We start from the raw sequence: 16,326 nt of genomic DNA on the forward strand, positions 1-16,326 counted from the left end.
TCCATGTAAACCCACAACAACCTTCTTCAAACATCTGTTTTTCCAGCCTGGTTGTCATCAGCTATATTTAGCCCGTTATTTGTGCTAAGCCAATTCTCCAATGGACCTCCATGATGGAGCCACACATAGTTGCTAAGAGACGTGACACAACTGTGAAGCCCCTATTGAAGTGTGTGTGTGTGTGTGTGTGTGTGTGTGTGTGTGTGTGTGTGTGTGTGTGTGTTTAAAGCAGACAATATTGCTGACAGAGATCTGCTTTGTGTTTTTGTCCTGCAGGATGCTATTGAAGATAAGCTGGATACCAAGCACTACCCCTACATCTCCACCCGCTCCTCCGCCTCCTTCAGCACCACTGCAGTCAGGTACACACACACACACACACACACACACACACACACGCATGTGCTGTATACATACACAAATATATATCACCTTTATTTATTCAGGGAGGGCCAGTTGAGAGCAGGCTCTCTTTTCCAATGACTCGCTGATTACATATACATAATAATAAATTACAATACATATCAAATTACACAGTAATCATTAAAGATGGAAAGTGCACATGCACATTCAGAATGCATGGGCTCATGAAGAAGGCATTTAGAGTGATTAAATGGAATCAGGCTGTTCAATTTCAACGGGATCTGCAGGTTATTTCATTCACATGGAGCATAATACTCAAATGCAATTTTGCCTATTTCTGTCCTAACGTGGAATATTTAGGACCAAGTAATTAAAAGTACGAGTGCCATAGTGACACAACTTAAAATTCAGCAAGGTCGTTAAATATACAGGTAGTTTTTTTTAAGCAAGGCTTTGTAGATAAATAGAATGCAGTGTTGCTCTTTTCTCAGAGCCAAAGACGTTCAGCCTACATTCTGATATGCAGTTTGGCCTCTCATTGCATGGTAAATTAGAAAGACAGAAATGGTGGTATAAGATCAATAGTAATTTGGGAAGGGAGATGAGTCTAGCAGGTCAATACCTGAGAAAAATTGAGAGCTTTGAAACTGATGACTTTGCATGTTTTGAAATGATCCGCAGTCATGAAAACTGAAATATCAGCAAAATTTACATGACATCAATACTGGGTAAAACTTTTTTTTTTTTTTTTTTTAAGACGAATCAAAGATACGGCTGAAATGTCTTTCTCAAAAAATGGATATTGACCTGGTTACAAGACATCAATGTGTATTGTAACTACATTTGTGTGTGTGTGTGTGTGTGTGTGTGTGTGATGGCGCTTTTCCATTACGTGGTATCTGCTCGACTCTACTTGCCTTTTTTGGTTTTCCATTACGAAAAAAAGTGCCTGGTACCTGCTAACAGGTACTTTTTTTAGTACCACCTCAGTCAAGGTTCCAAGCGAGCTGAGCCGATACCGAAAGGTGACGTGAAAGCGACAGAGGGGGGTGTCCTGAACAAACCCGCCATTTTTAAATAGTTGTAGCTGTGTTTATTTTTGCTGCCTCCAGCTTCATTTGAAACAAAATGTGTCTTCTGGCTGTGGCAACAACAACACACCTTCCACGTGTTAGGTCACGGCAGTTTACTGCGGCACTGCTATGACGACCAGCCACACTGAGGCGGTACTAAAATATGCAATGGAAAACGGACGCACAGTGAGGCGAGTAGAGTCGAGGCCAGTCGAGCAGGTACCACGTAATGGAAAAACGGCATTAGTTTATGAGGGAGAGGAATGAAGCCACATTGATCCCCACTGATCCTTACACTCCAGTCTGTGTGGAAGCTGCTGGTGTGTATTGATTCAGCATCAAATCCTCTCCTGTTACAAACTGATCGGCCTCATTAGCCGTCCCTCCCCCACGCATACAGATACACCCAGACCTGATGATCATGTTGGGATACATGTGGCTGAGTCAAAGGAAAGCTACGCAGATGCAGATGAAACCTCTAATGTTTAAGTGTGATCTGATGTATGTAATGTAAACATTTGGTTTCAACTCAGCGTTTCAGTTCCCAACTCAAAGTGTCTATATTTTGCCTCACCATCCTTCCATAATATTGGTGGTTTAACATAAGAGTATAAGAATTAGAAATGCTGCATTCATTTCTTGATACCACTTGGCATCACATGTGCAATTTAAATCATAAATGTAGAATATTAACACTTTAAGGGTCTGTACTCGAAATACTGAAAAGAAGCAGACTGAGATTGCCTCATTTGGCTCTCACAGACCATTCCCAAATACATGAAAAAAGCCATGTTTTTTCACAGCCACATGCACTAACATGCACGCAGCCAGACTGGCTATCAAAACAAAGGACAGAGAAGCTCGGATTATGACACACACAGAGGGAGTGTGACTTCTTCTCTGCTCCACTATATCTTTACAGAGCAAATAGTTGTTTGCTGCTATATTAATGTTCTGAATGTCGAGTACAGAACCTTTGAATTAAAGATACCCGCTATCTTTATCAACTTTTATAAGCTAACTTTTACCAAGAGCACTGTACTTTTCTGCCTTAGCGTTTATTAATGTTCAGTTGTAGCATTTTTTCCTTGTCACCGGGGAATCATCATACATCAAAATGATGGATATTTTTCCTTGAGCAGCGTCTGCAGGCTGCAGAGCTTCCTGCCAGGGTGCGAGAAGCCTCCAACAAGCCAGGAGAAGTCGTATGTAGCCTGAAAGGAAACAGAGCCTGAGAAACACAAGTTACCCTTGAAGTTACCCTGTCAACGCAGGGCAACTTAGATGACTTAGGGACACTTTTGTTGTACATTTTAATTATCTCAGATTATTGTCGCATCTTATTTATATCAGCTGGACAATGAAATTACGTTTTTTTTTCCCATTTGGCATTTCACTCAAACTAGCTTAAAATGTGGAGATGACAGAATTGTTTGTCCCTAGAAATGATTCCCCTGGATGGACAAAAAATTGACATCTTTGTGTCCATGAAACATCATCCATATTTTGGAAATAGTTTTCAATTCACAAAATACTGTTATGAGAGGCTGGGGGAAAGAATATTGGGATGCCAAGATAAGGACAAAACGAGCTATACTAAACTGAAAATAACATGACCCTGTTTTCCCTTCTGCTCTGGCAGTGCCCGGTACGGCCACTGGCACAAGAATAAGACACCCGGAGAGTACCGCACTGGCCCACGCGTCATGGTCTTCATCATCGGCGGCGCGTCCTTCAGCGAGATGCGCTGCGCCTACGAGGTCACACAGGCCAATGGGAAGTGGGAGGCCATCATTGGTAAGTAGTGCAACACGAGGGGCCAGTGGGAGCTGGCCGAGAGCAAGAACAAGTGTTATATTTGTAGGTTACAGATGTGGTCACGCAAAGATACACCCACGACAACCTTAAAGAGTAACTCAACATCACCAGTGGTTTAACTTCTTACCTTGCTGCAGTGATGTACTGTCCAGGTGTACTTCAACCACAGCCAACAGCCAACCACAACTATCAGTGATGCAGAAAGAGACTTGAAACCTTCAACCTGACACGGGCAGTAAATCGCTGCTTTTCATCCAGGTCTCTAAGCGGAAACAGGTTTTATAGAAAGTGCGATAGCTGATAAAAGCTGCAGGGGCCACATCCTTAGAATCATCTTCAGAGCACTGTGTGAGGTTTGACCAGCAGCTACAGGTTCAGTCGGGCCTTCAGGTCCTCGGCGGGGCACAGAAGAACAAAGCTTCTGAACCGGGACACAGCTAAAAGTTCAGTGCATTAAAAAAAAAAAAAAAAAAGATAAAGCTCTTTACTGTATGACACATTTGACCTTATATCACTCTGCGTTGTTTCTCAAAGCATGGGGTAAAATGAATTGACCTTTTGCCGCTGTAATGCCAGTTTTTAAGAATGACTTTCTGGAATTAAGTTGCACTTTGTTGAAGCAAGCAGAAAGATGATTATAAAAAAAAGTTCAGTTTTTTTTACAAAATTATATAAAAAAAGCGACAACTGACAATCCTACGCTATCTCAACCCACTGGCAAGCTAAACTTAATAAATAAAAATAATCAATACGAGATTAAATACGGTTTGATATTCTGGGTTGACATTTATTGAGGCATCTATGAATATAAAGCTTTCCTTTTTAAAAATGAAACCTCAGGAATTGAAGTTGAGGTTTTGCAAACAGAAGCCAATCCCAAAGCCCACAACAATCACAGTCCCACTGAAGCAGTTTAAGACTGTGTGAAGTATGTGGAAGGACTAGCAGCAGATAGTCGCTACAACCTGCCTATAGTGTGCAATGTGTTATGTTAAAGTAGCCCTTTATGTTATGCCCCTGTGAACTTTGTGTCTTAAAGCTTTGTGTTCTAAATGGGAAAGTGTCTTGTTAGTTCCTGTTGTGCTCTGCTTCAGCTGTTGTCTTTAAAAACAACTGTTGTCTTTAAATTGCAGCCACGCCATGTCTTTTTCTGTGTCTGTGTGTTTGTCTGTACAACGTGTGTGTGTGTGTGTGTGTTTTATGTCTGTACAACATGGCGAGTGTGTGTGTGTCTTTTATGTCTGTACAACATGGCCTGTGTATGTGTGTGTGTGCGTGCTGTACAGGTTGCTTGTTTTTAACCCTTTTGTTTCTGGAGCGATTGGGGGAGGGGCCGTGGCATGTGCTGAGAGACGAGTGGTGAAGCCGCCTCTGTTCCTCCACAGGTGCCACCCACATGCTCACCCCAACCAAATTCTTATCGGACCTGCAGCACCCCGACTTCCGAGAGTCCACTAGGGTGTCCTTTGAGGACGCAGAACCCACACCCGAGTGAGGCAGAGACAGATTGGGAGGGAGGGAGAGAGAAATCACACTGAAAAAAGTAAAGGCAGCCGCACAAAGAAGCCCTTTCTGAACCTTCGCAGCACAAGGGCTTCCTACTTGTTCCTCCTCCTTGTTTTATGTAACTCCACCCTCCTCCTCCTCCTCCTCCTCCCCCCCGTGTCCCTCAGGGATGGGCACCCCCCGATCTTTCCTCACTGCATGGACCGCTCCATCAGGCTCTAGTCCCTGTATACTGCAGTCTGTCAGATGTAGACCCCACAGGAAGGCTGAATCCAAATTTCTGAATTCCACCCCAGCCCAGGATGCTCGGGGTGCAGACTAGTGCTGGAATGGATGATTATTTTTATTGTGGATTAATCAGTAGATTATTTTCTAAATTAATCAATTCATGTCAGAAAATGGTGAGACATGTTGATCGGTGTTTCCCAAAGCCCGTCTTCAATTGTCTTGTTTTGTCCACTACCCAAATAGTCATAGAGGAGTGAAGAAATTAGACATAAAAAATGACTTAAACGGATGAATCGATTATCAAAATAATTGGCGATTAATTTAATAGTTGACAAGTTATCGATTAATCAATTAAGCTTTGCAGCTCTAGTGCAGACTTGACCAGACGTTGCTGATTTAATTACCCACAATTCATTGAAATAGGAATGTGACAGTTTGTTTTTTAAATCGTATGCATAAGAATATAAAACAAGTAAATATATATGAAACACAAGTATGATGAGATTACGTGCATCACGTAGAAACAATAGTTCATAATTTTAATTATATACAGTAACATTGGTCTTAGAATAAAGTTGTTGTATATACTACAAGTGTTGCCGGGGTTTAAATCTCTTTAGACTTCTTTCCCTCTCCATGCACCTGAGAAGTAGGGGAAGTTGTGCAAGAAACCCCTGACTCTGCTTCGTCTGTATAATACTGTAGAAATGTATAGAAGAAAAAGATAAGATGCATCAAAAAATAATGCAAGCAAGGCCTGTCTTATCAGAGGCGTACGTAGGCTCGACACAACGATGCCAAGCACGTCGCCGCGCAGGCCGAAGGGTGGATGTTTGGATTGAGCCCAAGTAGAGTCTGTGCTGAAGAGCGGCCATGTCTGAGGGGGGTCGCGGCCCCATCCCTGCTGCCTCCTCCCATCATCTCAGCCGGGTGGATTAAATCGCCCGCCACAGCCCACCCAAAGGCCCCTTGAGCCTGTTGAACACTCACCCCGGATTTAATCTACCCCCGAGATCCATCTTTATCAGTTTTTACTGTCTGATTATTTTTGTAATTAAGCCTTCGCAAAGACAATCACTTTGATTTGTTACTGGGTTTTCCTCATACGGACAGGTCCTTGAGTTGATGCTCTCCTTTCTTCCTTGTGTGTTTTTTTTTCTTCTTCTTCTTTTGACTCCTAGCCCTCTAACTTTCTCTCAGCCCGCCATCACATGCTCACATGGCTCACGGCTCGTCCGCAGAGGGTGCTGAATATTAGCAACAGATCACCTTTATTACGATAATACTTTCAGGGTGCTGACACACGGGGAAATTGGGAGGGCAACGTAGACTGGAAATAGTCGGGTCACAATAATCCTTTCAGAAAAATTCTGTTTAGTTGGCCAAAAAGTTGCCCTTTGTATCACTGCCTCTATGATGCCTCTCTGCTGACACAGAGTCTGGGAATGTAGCAATGTTCCACCCATAGAAATAGAATGAGAGTAGAATGGACATTAAACCGTTTGCCATGGTCAGTTGACAAGTTCAAGAGAAAGTGGCGGTTGTTGTTAGTTGCTCTGGTGATAACACACACAAATTCATGCTCTTGGGGAGAATTAGAATTAGACTTAAGACTTCTCTTTATTGATCCTTTTGAGATGACTCCCGCAACGAAATTAGATTTCCAGAAGCAGATTTTAGCAGCTTACAAAACAGAATTGTTGGGTCTCTGTAAATTATTAAGTGTGTGGTCTAGACCTACTCTTAGCCTTAAAGCCCCTGACACACTAACCCGACGGCCGACCGTTAAGGCAGTCGGACCTATCAGTCGGCTCCCCGAGGTCCAAAAAGTGCCTCAGAACACACTGAAGAGATGCCGACTTGAGCGTGTAATACATCTCCATAACAGCAGGCGGCGCTAATCTGTATTGTCGCCCAAAAAATGAAAACCGGCAGGTGATTGGACGAACGTGTCACGTGGGTCTGGTTTCTCCAGAAATTCACAGCCAGACTGTCATGGCGGCTTGTTCAGAATACGATCTCATATTGTACTAAAATAGTTCACCGAAATGTGTTTCTGAAAACATTTTAAGCGAGAAATGGGCCATGCAGTTGCTGAATCTGTCTTCATTTCAGATCAACAAAGGTCAGTTTAAAAGATTTTTGTCAGATTTTGAAAGGCTCTAGTCATGCTCATCCCTCTCGTCATTTCCGGGTTAGCACTCCACCAATCAGATTGGTCATTGAGTCCGACTGCCCGCCCTCCAACGCAACATGCCAGTTCGCCAAAATGAAGGCCGACGGCTCCTCGGACGGACGACGGCACGGAACACACCGAACAGACTCGAGTCACCGACCTCGCCAGACTGTCTGACGGCCGATTATCGACTTGGTGTGTCACTACTAAAGTGTCTTGAGATAATATCTATTATATGAGACTATAAATAAAATGTAATTAAATTGAACACGCTGTTGTCTCAAGGACTTATTAATAGAAATATGAAGCAATTCATTCTAGCAATCCTCAATTCCTCTCTAGCAACAAGGCAACACAGGCAGTGCACAAGAGACGCCTCTCCACACCTCGTTATACTCCTCTGCTCGTTTGTCGCAAAACCTCAGCGAGTCCGTGACTTTCCTCAAGTCGGTTTATGCAGAAGGTCACAGTTCTTTGCGATGGCAACGGTACACATGAAAATGGCCGCCGCTCTGGCCATTCGGCTATGTTGTTTTGAATGGGAATGTCTGTTCTACTCTCATTCTATTTCTATTGTCCCACCTGATATGCTTTAGCAACTTAATAAAAAGTGAAGATGCCGCATATGTCTGAACAGCTGCCACTAATCCACCCCTCCCCTAATGTAGAAGACTGTTTATCTCTTTAAAAACTCATCCTTTACACCAGCCACTAACAGACTATTAGTTTTCAGCGTGTTGGTTCAGGAACACACAAATAGGCTGAACAGTCCTTCTTTGTTAGTTATTTTTATTAACACAAAATGTTTTGAGGTTTTTAATCTGCATCTGGGTCATTTTGCAGCTGTGCAGATTTAGCAGGATTGCTCAAAGTTGATATATACATGACTGCTGTAAATGTGTTGGAAACACAATGCATTCAGGAGTTATGGCAGTTTATTTAAACTGCAAGAATGTAATGGTAATAATAATGGTATGAAAGAAATATGAAAAAAAAGAACTTTTGGAGTCATGTCTTCTTTGCTTCGATAGAGAAGCTGTAAGCCAAAAGGTTTAGAGCTTCGTTAAATGACCACACGGTGGCACTATCTGCGCCAAAACCTGACCAGCTCTTCCTCAGACCACGGCTTGGCTTCCACCAAATGTCATTGGCGGTTAAACACAGTTTTTTTGAGAAATCCTGCTAACAAACAAACACATGGCAACATTAAAAACTCTTTGGCGGAGGTCATAAATAATACCTATTTGCATAAATGTCAATGACCACCTTATTGCTTATTTCTGTAAAGTATTAGCAAGGCTATTTTTGAACACACATTCATCCACTGAAGATTGATGTTGCAGTCCTGGGCATCCATCTCATTCCTAACTAATCTGCTAAAGCGATATCGTTTACACACCAGTGTTTTATGGTTTTCTCAGTAAGCAGCACTCACCATAAGCAGTATGGCTGCCCACCCCCCATACTGCTGCATTCAACACCACTTCCCGAGCAAAATGGCCATCACCTACTAAAACAAGTCTTTGTTTTTGTTATGCTATTTTGGTCTAAACCTAGCCTCGTACAATAACTTGGCGACATTGGAGATCAACGTCACAGTGTTGTGTTTCTGAGGCCAGTAGGCCCACGAAGCTGCGTGTTTGGGGAACAGCAGAGAAGCAGGCGAGGTCAGTCCGACGTTGACCCCCGTGGCCCACACTAAACCCCCACCCACGAGCCCTTACGACTCCAACCCCCGCATCACCATAACGACCCAACTCGAGATGGGCTTGCCTCTTTCTCTCCTGTTTCTACCTTTATCTACCTCCACTTCCCGTTCTGACCCCTCACTCAGGGTCCAGTTGAGTTTTACCGTAGGTGAACGTCTTTGAGGTAAACGACTAATCAAACCAAAGTGGAGGAAACATGCAGCTTTGCAACAGAAACAAACCAATGTACTGTAGGTCAAATACTGTTGACAATGTTGGACAGGTGTGAGGAGTAAATCAAATGTTTTCTTTGGCATTTTTACGATAAAGAATTAAGATGGCAGTAATCAATGGAATTGGTCAAATTTGGCGAAAAGTTTGCTTTACTCCAATCGAGCATCTTTCAAGTGTTACAATGTCTGAAATGTGTCTTCAGCTGTCACAACGGTTCATCATTCATTATTAGAGTTACAGAGTTTCACATTTTCATTCATATTTATGGAAGACGATAGACCTAACTCTCTGGTTTGGGATTTCATGACATGTAGAGAAGATCTGCTTTTGTCTCTTTTTTTTGTTGTTGCTTTGTCTAGCAGTATTTTTCTGCACGCTCTTTAATTTAAGGCCCACACGGTCATGTGCACAGCTTTCTAACAGCTGTTTACCTGTGCCGTGTAGACCGACCTATTGTTGCAGGACTTCTACTAGCCCACCTACTGTTTTTAGTTTGCGACAGTTGTGTGGTGCCATCACTGATCTGTGTGCTTCCATCTTGTTCAGCTGCATGTGATTTAACACGGCTTATGTTTGTAGAGTGAAGGAGTATTGGTCAGAGGTGGAAGATGTTTACATGGTACTTTACTCAGACAAGTCAAGATTCAGACATGTTGAATCTCAGCGATGATGGATATATACTTGGAGATGTGAAATAAAATCTTAAATTTGGATAATTTAAGGAATTTGAGTCTGTCCAGTGAATCTAGTCATACCTACTAGTTTTGGGGATTGTCTCTTGCTTTCAGATCAGTTAAGAGTACATGTTCCTCTACGGGCTGACATAGGTCTTTTAAGTTTTTGAAGTCTTTAGGACATACAAAAATATCAATACTTTGGAGACAAACAACATTGAGACGCTAGTTTATGACAGTACAAGTACTGAGTTATCTCCCACCTTTTAGAATTAGTGTATCAACCTTTTTGATCCTTTTGAACCTGTTGGCTAACGCTTTTCTAACTTTGGGCTGCTCAGCGCTTCTATCTTTACTTTCCACATTATGTGAGATTGCCCTCATCTACAGTAGGCATTCATAGCAAGAGCTGAAAACACATTTTTCATCGGTTTCCTTCCAAACGTACAGGTCTAACGCTCTGTGTGTGTGTGTGTGTTTTCTGCATGTGCGTGTCTCCAGGATCGACCCACATCTTCACCCCCACCAGCCTGCTGGAGCAGCTCAAGGCCATGAACAAACCAGACGAGGAAGTTGCAAGCTAAGATCCTCCAATCACGTCTCTCTCCTCTTTAACTCTTAACCCTACCCCCTTTCCCAAACCCCATCATTGTGTATGCATCTTGCTTGAGAAGAAAAATACATCTTAGATGATAAAAAAATATATGTTGTATCAAAGAATAACAATGTTGCAAGTATTCTCATGTTTTACAATGGATGCAACTAAATGAACTTATTTAAAAAGGTTTAAATATCAGAACAGAAGGCCATTTAAAACTGAAAGTACCAAAATGTAATATTGTATGCTATGTTTTCCCTCGTTTGTTCCTTTGGGTTTGTCGGTGTGAGTTTTATTGGAAGCGGGTCGAGGAGGGATGTGCAGTTTGAGAGGTTGATGTTGTAAAATATGTATCGGTCAACATGCAATATACATATATAAATATATTCATCAGAGAGGAGTCCCCCCTGCCCATTTGAGATGTTCGTATTCAGTAGCATGCTTGGACTTGTGTGGACCGTTTATGTGTTTGTATCCAGTGTGGATGTTCTGGGACCCGCAGAGTTGGCACTTTTTCCTAGACTTCGAGCTTGAATGCTACACTGAAAACCTTTGTTTTGAGTATCGATAAAGTAGAAATACTCGCTTTGAAACTTTTCGAAGTGTTCTACTCAACGGTCTACCTGTAAACTTTAGCGACAAAGAAAAACAGTTTTTTTCGGCCATATTTTGATGGAAATATTGAACGGAGGAGAAGCAGACTACGCTGCGGGAGCGTAGACGTGCATATGTATGTTTTTGATAGTGAGAGCATTATGTATCCAAGCTAACCTCCCAGTCCTCTGCAGGGATATTAGCAAGCTACTAGCCCACCGCATGTCAGATACTCAAAACATACGTTTTCATTGAAGTATTTGTTTAAAAAACGCTCGTTTGGGTAGAAATTGGAAAGAGAGAGCTCTGCAAAAAGCCAGAATTATCCCTCCTCCGGTAAACGAGACTGTAAAGTATTTACTTGCCACAACCTTTTCCTTTCTCCAGAGAAACTCCACGTTTTAATGTCGAAAAGGCCGTTGCTTGCTAATATGTAATGAATAATCTTAAAAAGGGCCAGTTGTATTTCAGTATTGTATTCTGTCAGATTTAAGTCTTATCATTGGTTAGTAACAATGTTTAATTGGGCCGTGCACTGAGTAGTGTTGCGTATGGGCCATATGTTGCTGTTTTAGCGTCTCACTGTTGACTGGTGATATTTCTGACTGTGAAGTAGCGATACCTTTCCTTTAAAAAATGTCAATGTGAAGCAGCCGTGTTTGTGATGTTTTAGCTGTAGCTGTTAGTGGTCAACTCAGAAAAAGAACTAATATATATATATATTTTCTTTGTCTGTTTCCTCCTCTGGTGCAATGTAAAACCCTCCAATGGTGAATGGCTTTTATTTCCTCCTCCCTTCCCTCTTTCCTGGCCAAACAAGTTGTACATTGCACTATAATGCGTTTTCTGTGATGCAAACGCTTGACTTTGCATTCATTTTCTTTTTTATTATAATTTGCTGTTGTATAGGGTTTACTCTGTTAAATCAATTGATTTATATCAGAATTATTTATCAGAGAAAAGATAATAGCGATGCATTAATCCTAAAACTGTTTAACTTATCGGGATTGTATGTTTGCGAGTGTTTAAGCACAAACTAAATTTCCGTGTGTACCTATGTACTAAGGCTGTCTAATAAATTGGCTTCCATTACATTAAAGACTTTGAGGACATTTTTTTTAGTACTATCTTTTTAACAGTACAGAGACACCAAATGTTATTTTTCACTTTTATTTGGCTCCTTAGGGACAACCGAAAAGATTCCCTGCAAAATATTTTTTAGACCTACAGTTGGAAAAATAATGGTACAAAAAAAATGAACAAAAAAACAGTATTCACAGTTTTATGGTATAGAAGACAATTTCAATGTGAGAATACAATCCATGAAATAATCTGTACAACAACAGTATATTTATCTCTTTATGTTAAAAGCCTTTACAGTGCTGGTGTGTGAATGTTTGATCCACATAAAGCTGGTCAGTTGGACTTTAACTTAAGTTAAACTTGCAAGCTTATAAAAATACTGTACGAAATTTCATTCTCAAACGGCACAATTTAAAATGTGTAGTTTATACATACAAAATAACTTGTAACAACATAGAAGCTAATGTTGAGGATATCCGGCATCTCGGGTCGACCATTCACAAAATAGATCTGCGGAGGTCTCGTACGGCTATCCACAACCGACTCAGTCACAACAGAGTAGCGTGCTACTGTATCGGGAAAGGAAAAACGCTTTTACTGCAACTAAAAAAAACACTGAAATACTTACATTTCTACAAACTAGAAAATATAAAAAAAAATACATAATTGCGTACAGTCACACGATCAATAAATAGCTAAAAAATAACTGAGTATTACCTCACGACAACTGCCATTTCGAGACAGCTGTAACTTCTCGTGATGTAATTTCTTCATGGGTTTGAAAATCATCATGATCTACAGTACTACGTCAGTTTAGAAAGTGTCATTTCAATGTATGCCAGCACATCTTTTGAAATTCTTTTTGTGACAAGAAACAAAGAAGAAACAAATTCATGTCTGGCCACCTGAGACTTAAATGTTGCCATAAAATTACTTTTTTTTTAATGCAGTAAACAAAGCTCCAGTAACAGCTTTTTCTCCAAATGTAGGAAGCAAAGAAAAGTTACAAGAAGAGAAGGAGTTTAGATTTTTTTTATTCACCTGGTCATGCATTCCCTCCCTTCAGCCCCTGCTGTCTGAGCTGCCTGTGTAGCTGCAGGACTAAGTGAGGAGCTGCTGCTATTACACTCCCGTAGCCAGAGAGCGAGCCATGTGTCCAGAGGTGCGCTTCATGTGACGAGCTGCTCTGATGGCTCTGTTCAGAGACGTGTCCACGGAGCGCTGCTTGTCTACCGACGGGGAGCGTCTTGTCCTCCCCCTCACCTCTCTGTGACCCCTGACCCCTGAGGTGCCAGTGCTATTGCTAGGAGACACGTAGAGGGGCGAAGAGTACAACCTGAAGAGAAGGTAAGGTTGATGATGAGAAAAATGAGTTTGACAGTTCAGATTAAATTTGACAAACAAAATGTACTATGTAGTATTTTTATAGTAGTTTTTGCAGTTTGCGTACAAGTATAACATACAAATTTAGTTGTCGCTTGGGACTAACAGGAAAAGAGAATATGTACGCCGACGGATGTCAAACTGCGAATTTGGAGCGTCACTGTCAATAAATCTTCACAAAGAGAAAGAAAGGTATGTTTCCAGAGATATTGTACTTAACGTGTTATCTAACCTCCAGCTGTTTCATAACCAATTTATTTTCAGGTCGAGTCATACACACCGTCTAATTTGTTAAACAAGTTATAGAGGAGGTCTCCACATTACGGTACGTACGCAGTCTTTTCTCACATTTAGGTAAAGGTTTGTTCCGCAGTGCCTTTTTAGAGCAGAACATTGTCAATGTAAGACCCTGAAACATACAATTGCACACATTCTCCAACAAACACAGACCATAGTATAGTATGTTATAAAAACTCCAAAACAGGTTATAGTTGGTATGTCAAAAGAAGTCATTGGTCTGCCACCGGGACTCTGAAGCGTGCTGGAAAGATTGCGGCCGATCCCTCCCGCCCCGGTGACAAACTTTGAGTCGCTGCCCTCTAGCAGTAGGCTAAGGTCCATTGGGACCAAAACCTCACGCCACAGGAACAGAACTTACGCCACTAGCCTTATCAACAAGGCACAGAAACCACCCTGACACTCTCCACACTCCATCTGGGCTTTGTTGCTCTTTCTATTTTTAATACATAGTGAGTGAGAGAGAGTGAGAGTGTGTATATGTATATATATAATAATAATGTATAACAATTTATTTCACTAGTAAATTGCTGTTGAACGACAAAACAACAACCAGATAGGAAAAGGACATTTACAATAACTTCAAATGCACCACGAGGCTGTAGTTTACCAGTTTCATTGAACGCACCGTCTGTGTTGTTTCTCCGACGACAGGTGCAGATTGTTGAATCCTCTACAGTAAAACACAGTCACACTTTACACCGTTTAGCGTTAGCTGTCAGCATTGTAACCGTGTTTAATCCAGCTACTAGCTAGCGGTAGGCTAACGTTAGCTGCTGTTGAGTATAGTGTTAACTAGCGTCACATGCAGCGGGGTTTGTAACGTCTGTTTCAGAGCATCAGAGAGAAGCGCAGACATATCAGTGGTACCAGATTTTCATCTGTATGCAAACGTCAATATGGAATGGATTAATCTGCGTTAATTTTTTTAACGCGTTATTTTGACATATATACACATATATACACACACGTATTGTTTTTTGTTGTTTTTATAGTTGTGACATGCACCTACGGCACCAAAAGAAATTCCTTGGATGTGTAAAAAACGTACTTGGCAATAAAGCTTTTTGTGATTGCGATTCTAAAGCGCTGACACTATGCTCATTTTTAGGTCGGTAATTGTAGAGGTTATATCGGAATAGGTTTACACGGTTAAAAAAAATCACCATATTTTTGTTGTACCGCACATTGCTGCAGCTCCTCTTTTCATCCTGTGTGTTGAGCTCTCCGTTTTAGCCGCAGAGCGCGGCATCTCGCTTGAGTTTCATCTTTGTTGGGAGTCGCCCACGAGCGGTACCTAGGTAAGGACTAGCAGCCGGTCTGAAGGAGAGTACGAGGGCGCGCCACGCTAGCGGCTAGGCGAGCGCTATACAGAGTGACGCGCATCGGTCGCAGAAGTACAATAGAGCTGTTTGCGTACGCCATTTCCCGTCGGAGACGGTAAGCGCCTTTGGGCTTTTTCACTTTGTAAACCTATAAGGCGCACACAATAAAGGAAAGGTAAATAAGCATACACAAAAACACGCGTTTACATTGTTATTTTTATGTGCAAATGGTAAGAACATTATTGTACAAGGTATATTGTCAGTTTCAAGCACAGCATTTTTGTGACTGCCCGCCCTTTGTCTTTTCTGGGTTGAGTGATAATTGCTGAACGAGCACACCTGCGTCGGCCTGGCTCCGTGGATAGGGGGTTGGGTGAAATCCTGCAACGGCAGCTTGTCCCTCTCAGCTTTTGTGCGTGCGACGTCAGCTTTTCCCCCTCAGCCTGTCTGTTTGCGCGTGCGTCGAGGCACGCACGCACGGGTAGGTTTCATTTTTTCAGGTTTCAGCCGTCGTCTGCAAGGTGTGCGTTTGCTAGTCCATTTGCAGGTAGGGTAGAGCTATTGTGTCACGCTTGGGCTGTCGTGGGGGCTTTGGCCCCGGGCTCCCGCTATGTCTCTGGCGTTCCGACTCCTGTGTCTTTGTCCTCCGCCGTCTTTGGCCGCCTCGCGCGCACGACGCCTCAAATGCTGTAGGGAGGTGCTCGTTGCCGCAGGTGCGGATGCTCGGCCATGCCCTTGCCGTTCAGGTAACGGGCACCAGCTGCCGATCGTTGGGCCAACACACCAACCCATGCATGTACCATATTCAGACTTCAGGCCACAATCGCATGCTACAAACTTCCTCGGAACCCACAAAACATCACTCACACACAGGAAATGCCTCCAAATGACCGCTGGTGTCATCTGTCCTTGTAAAGCACAAATCAATTACCATCACAAACACACAGACAAACACACACACTTAGACACACACTCGGACGCGCACGCACACACACACAGACAGAGGTACACACTCAGACAGACAAGCGCGCGCGCGCACAGACAGACATACACACAGGTAGATAGACTCACGCAGACACACAAACACACAGACAGACTCACACAGAAACGCACACAGACTCACTCACGCAGACAGACACATACGCACAGGTAGATAGACTCACGCAGACACACACACACTCGGACAGACAAACGCGCAGACACACACTCAGACAGGCACACAGGTAGATAGACAGACATGCAAACACACAGACAGACACTCTCTCAGACACACACAAAAACAGTGG

The 16,326-nt window shown here is 42.4% G+C and overlaps 2 protein-coding genes across 4 annotated transcripts in view; one reads left to right on the forward strand and one right to left on the reverse strand.

The window, feature by feature from the left end:
• The window catches only part of stxbp1a (syntaxin binding protein 1a), a 39,471-nt gene extending 27,420 nt beyond the window's left edge, over positions 1-12,051 (forward strand). For 2 of the 3 annotated variants that reach the window (XM_078271144.1, XM_078271142.1), the window contains exons 17-20: positions 277-362; positions 3,079-3,233; positions 4,640-4,797; positions 10,262-10,351. In XM_078271144.1, coding sequence (XP_078127270.1) covers positions 277-362; positions 3,079-3,233; positions 4,640-4,749 — 351 coding nt within the window. In that variant the 3' untranslated portion in view covers positions 4,750-4,797; positions 10,262-10,351. Of the gene's footprint in view, positions 1-276; positions 363-3,078; positions 3,234-4,639; positions 4,798-10,261 lie in introns of all 3 variants that reach the window. The other variant, XM_078271143.1, reaches the window with a different exon arrangement.
• A 55-nt stretch (positions 12,052-12,106) lies between these two features.
• akna (AT-hook transcription factor) overlaps positions 12,107-16,326 on the reverse strand; it is a 36,759-nt gene continuing 32,539 nt past the window's right edge. The window contains 1 exon segment of the mRNA XM_078271385.1: positions 12,107-13,371. Coding sequence (XP_078127511.1) covers positions 13,158-13,371 — 214 coding nt within the window. The 3' untranslated portion in view covers positions 12,107-13,157.

The sequence above is a fragment of the Sander vitreus genome, chromosome 16 (genome assembly GCF_031162955.1).
Source record: "Sander vitreus isolate 19-12246 chromosome 16, sanVit1, whole genome shotgun sequence".
Lineage (NCBI taxonomy): Eukaryota > Metazoa > Chordata > Actinopteri > Perciformes > Percidae > Sander > Sander vitreus.